We start from the raw sequence: 5,000 nt of genomic DNA, 5'->3' as shown, positions 1-5,000 counted from the left end.
GTGTGTGTGTGTGTGTGTGTGTGTGTGTGTGTGTGTGTGTGTGTGTGTGTGTGTGTGTGTGTGTGTGACAGTAAAATTGCAAATGAGAGTAGAATGAAGTCGATGATATTGCAAATGTTACGAGAATATCCATTTAATATTTGAGATAAAATTACTTAGTGTTAATCCAGCGAGGTGATGGGATTTTAATAGGGGTAGGATTATAATGAGTCTCTCTCTCTCTCTCTCTCTGTCTCTCTGTCTCTCTGTCTCTCTCTCTCTCTCTCTTCCTTCTGTTTTCCTTGCTTTTATCAGTCTTAATTTCTCAAGTCCTCTTCCTCCACAATATCCTTTCATCCTGTCTTCTGATCTCTCTCTCTCTCTCTCTCTCTCTCTCTCTCTCTCCCATCATCCCCTCGTTAACGCCACCCTCATTACTACGCTAAATAATATACATAATTACCATGCTAAGTGATTGCAAGATGCTGAGAAAATTACGCTGGAAATCTCGACAAAGTGGCCTTCAACTTTGCAATATTGAAAAGTGCTTGGAAGAGGCTGAGACAGATAGATAGATGGGCAGATAGATAGACAGATGAGTAGACGGATAGATGGGTAGTAGGTAGGTAGGTAGGTAGGTAGGTAGGTAGGTAGGTAGATGGATAGATAGATGGGTAGATGGACAGATGGATGGTTGATAGATAAACAGACAGACAGATGAGTAGACAGATAGAGAGATGGGTAGGCAGGTAGGCAGACAGATGGACAGATCGATGGGTAAGTAGATGGACAGATGGATAGATAGATGGGTAGATAGGCAGGTAGGTAGGTAGGTAGGTAAGTATGTAGGTACGTAGACAGGTAGGCAGATAGATATGGATTGATAGATAATAAACAGAGAGAGAGAGAGAGAGAGAGAGAGAGAGAGAGAGAGAGAGAGAGAGAGAGAGAGAGAGAGAGAGAGAGAGGGGGGGGGCACCATCACCACACCTTACTCCCATCAAAACCTCGTCACCTGGAAATAACTCTGTATAATATTGTCTGATGGATCAAAATCTTATCCTCGTAATATTTTCCACTATTTCCAGCTAAAATTTCCCTTTGTATGCAATTTTACTGATCCATATGCTTGCAATAATAATAATAATAATAATAATAATAATAAATAATAATACACACACACACACACACACACACACACACACACACACACACACACACACACACACACACACACACACACCTGACACGTCTAATTAACTGCCTCCTACCTGGCCATTGGGTAATATTCCCATTGATGATATTACCTGTGACCACAGTAATAACATTAGCTCATTAGTGTCCCACCTGATAATCCATGTCTCTCTCTCTCTCTCTCTCTCTCTCTCTCTCTCTCTCTCTCAGTTATTTTTATCTTCTCCCCTTCTCCTTCCTCTCCTCTTCCCCTTCCCTGATTACTACTGAATACCCCCTTTCACCTCTCTCTCCCTCTCTCACTCTCTTCTTCATCACTCCTCTTCCCTCTCCTCTACTGGTCCCCTCCTTTTTTCCACCTTATCTCTCCTCTCCCCCTCCCTTCTTTACTCCCTTCTCCTCTTCTCCCACTCCTTCCTCTCCACGCCCTACCTCCTCTCTCTCTCTCTCTCTGATCGCCCTGCCAAGTAATTAAGAAGGTTGACAGTCAAAGTTATGGTAATCGGTTTAGACGGAAGCCGCCCAACGCGTTTACGTCCTCTCCTTGATACCTGTTCTTGTGGCTGTTGTTGGTGGTGGTGGTGGTTGTGGTGGTCGTGGTGGTGGTAGTGGTGTGTTGTTGTGGTGGTGGTGGCGGTAGTGTTGTATTTGTTGTTGTGGAGGTGGTGGTGGTAGTGATGAGTGTTGTTATTGCTTTTGTGGTGATGATGGCAGTAGTGTGTTGTAGTGGTGGCGGTGGTAGCGGTGTTGTCGTTGTGGTGGTGGTGGTAGTCGTGTTTTGTTGTGGTGGTGGAAGTGTTGTTATTGTTGTTATTGTCGTTGTGGCCCCTGGTTCATGGTGGACGGGATCACAATGAACTGAAGGCTACAGGTCATTTTAAAGATTACCGGTACTGGTTGGAATTATATCTGAAGGACTGTCTGCGCTGTAAAAGTATGGTGCAAGAGGTAAGTGTTGTGGTGTGGGAGGCTGCGATACAGTGAGGGAAGAGTGTGCTGTGATAGTGATGTGCATGATTTTTTTTTTTTTTTTTATAAATGTCCGACTCTGGGCATAGGCTTCACAGCCTGCTGCCAAGGCCCAGTAGTCCTCCTACATACCATGCACCATTTCGGCGCTAACACCCACCATCCATACTGAATACACGCTAGGGCTGTCCCATACAGCAGTGCTTCTCAAACTATCTTATGTGGCGGACCGGCAGTTTTATTTTTTCAATGTGCAAGCGAAGCAAGCCAATCCAAGGGCAGTCATCATTGACGTAACAAGTCTTCCCAGTGTGCCATTGACCAGTACCATATTTGTTTTGCTGTTCATTATATCGCATTCGTTAGTTGGATAGCAATGACTTTTAACATGAGTGAGTAAATGAACAATGTAGCCATAATAATACAAATCTCCGTGTACCGGTAGACGATGGCTCGCGTACCGTCACCGGTACGCGTACCACACTTTGAGTAGCACTGCCATACAGGACTGGTGTGTTGGTATTAGCGGGCGTATTTTTACGACATGTCGGCGGATCATCTGGTAGATCAGTAAAGTCTGCCTTAATGAGATTCAAATCCTTAAACTGTTCCCTGCCGCAGAGGGGATTCGAACCTGGGTCCGACAGGACTTCAGGCCACCTCTCTATCGACTGAGCCACCGGTTGTGGTGTGGGAGGCTGCATAACAGTGAGGGTACAGTGTGTTGTGATAGTGAGGTGCATGGGGTGTGGTGTGGGAGGCTGCATAACAGTGAGGGTACAGTGTGTTGTGATAGTGAGGTGCATGGGGTGTGGTGTGGGAGGCTGTATAACAGTGAGGGTACAGTGTGTTGTGATAGTGAGGTGCATGAGGTGTGGTGTGGGAGGCTGCGTAACAGTGAGGGTACAGTGTGTTGTGATAGTGAGGTGCATGAGGTGTGGTGTGGGAGGCTGCGTAACAGTGAGGGTACAGTGTGTTGTGATAGTGAGGTGCATGAGGTGTGGTGTGGGAGGCTGCGTAACAGTGAGGGTACAGTGTGTTGTGATAGTGAGGTGCATGAGGTGTGGTGTGGGAGGCTGCGTAACAGTGAGGGTACAGTGTGTTGTGATAGTGAGGTGCATGAGGTGTGGTGTGGTGTGGGAGGCTGCAATTCAGTAAGGGTACAGTGTGTTCTGATGGTGAGGTGCATGAAGTGTGTTGTGGTGTGAGAGGTTGCTTTATAGTGGGTGTAGAGTGTGTTGTGATGGTGAGGTGCATGATGTGTGTTGAGGTGTGGGAGGCAGCATAACAGTGAAGGTAGAGTGTGTTGTGAGAGTAAGGTAGATGAGGTGCTGTGGTGTGGGAGGCCGCATAAGAGTGAGAGCAGAGTGTGTTGTGACATTAAGGTATAAGAGTGAGAGCAGAGTGTGTTGTGACATTAAGGTATAAGAGTGAGAGCAGAGTGTGTTGTGACATTAAGGTATAAGAGTGAGAGCAGAGTGTGTTGCGACATTAAGGTGCATGAAGTGTGTTGTGGTGTGAAGGGGTGAAACACAGTGAATTATTAAGCAACTTATACCTCAACATCTACACTGATGCTCTCCATGACGATATTAAAACATTACATCAACAAACAGACAAAGACAGAAAAACACGTTGCAAACCTTTACCTTATGCCTCTTTCCTTTATTGTCCTTTACTGCTTGTTTTCTTGGTATGTCCTCAAGAGATTTTTTCATTTAGATTACTGATATTAAAGAAAATTGGAATAAATCGATACGTTTGTTTTGGTCTGTGAATTTATAGATGCAGTAGCTAAGTTGTAGTACATCTAAATGTTGTGTGTGTGTGTGTGTGTGTGTGTGTGTGTGTGTGTGTGTGTGTGTGTGTGTGTGTGTGTGTGTTCCTTTCCTTTCCTTACCTCTCCCATTTCACTCTACCGATTTTCCTTACCATTCTCTCTCTCTCTCTCTCTCTCTCTCTCTCAAGTTTATAGGTCTAATATTTGGATCGGTTTCAATTTAAGGCCAGTTAGTTTTCAGGAGAGTTATAAATCGTGTAACTTTTGGATATAATATATATTTTTGGCCATTTGACTTTGATATATGAGAGAAATACGTGGCTATATTCCCTCTCTCTCTCTCTCTCTCTCTCTCTCTTTCTAGCAGTCAGGTACACACACACACACACACACACATATATATGATAGAGAGAGAGAGAGAGAGAGAGAGAGAGAGAGAGAGAGAGAGAGAGAGAGAGAGAGAGAGAGAGAGAGAGTCTGTGAAAGTGAAAGCAGCGTGACTTGAAGCAAAAACCCTCAATCACATTAGGAAAATTAAAGACACTATGTGAGAAAAAATAAAGAAAAAGATGCAGAGTAAAGAGAGAAGAGAGAGAATGTGAGACAGGAAAATATATAGAAAATGAAGGAAAAATAAAAACAATGAGAAGACTGGAAAGTAGAGAGAGAGAGAGAGAGAGAGAGAGAGAGAGAATGTATTGCTTACAGTCCTGTCATAACCCACACTTACTTCATACACACGTTTTCCTCACACACACACACACACACACACACACACACACACACACACACACACACACACACACACCTGGCGAGGGGTTATTTGACGTTTAGTGTTTTGTAACGCTAGAGAGAGGAGTGGTGGGGAGTTGCCTTCTCTCTCTCTCTCTCTCTCTCTCTCTCTCTCTCTCTCTCTCTCTCTCTCTCTCTCTCTCTCTCTCTCTCTCTCTCTCTCCATATTTTCCTGCCTCCTTTTTCGTCCTTCTTCACTTTTCCCTTCCTTACTCCATCCACCCTCCTCATCCATCACTGATTTCTTTCCTTCCTTCTTAATCTCTTCCTTCTTTTCTCTCTCTTT

At 44.5% G+C, this 5,000-nt stretch overlaps 1 protein-coding gene across 1 annotated transcript in view; it reads right to left on the bottom strand.

Annotated features, from left to right (window-relative positions):
* Nucleotides 1–3,263, bottom strand: part of LOC145409537 (uncharacterized) — a 262,433-nt gene extending 259,170 nt beyond the window's left edge. Inside the window, exon 1 of the mRNA XM_080279926.1 lies at nucleotides 2,803–3,263. Within this exon, the coding sequence (XP_080136052.1) occupies nucleotides 2,803–3,263 (461 nt within the window). The remainder of the gene's footprint in view (nucleotides 1–2,802) is intronic.
* Nucleotides 3,264–5,000: the final 1,737 nt, after the last annotated feature.

Source organism: Coenobita brevimanus, chromosome 81 (assembly GCF_032717465.1).
Source record: "Coenobita brevimanus isolate Jiangsu-jjx chromosome 81, ASM3271746v2, whole genome shotgun sequence".
Lineage (NCBI taxonomy): Eukaryota > Metazoa > Arthropoda > Malacostraca > Decapoda > Coenobitidae > Coenobita > Coenobita brevimanus.
Note: the sequence above shows the minus strand (reverse complement) of the source record. Positions and strands in the feature narration are given on the sequence as shown.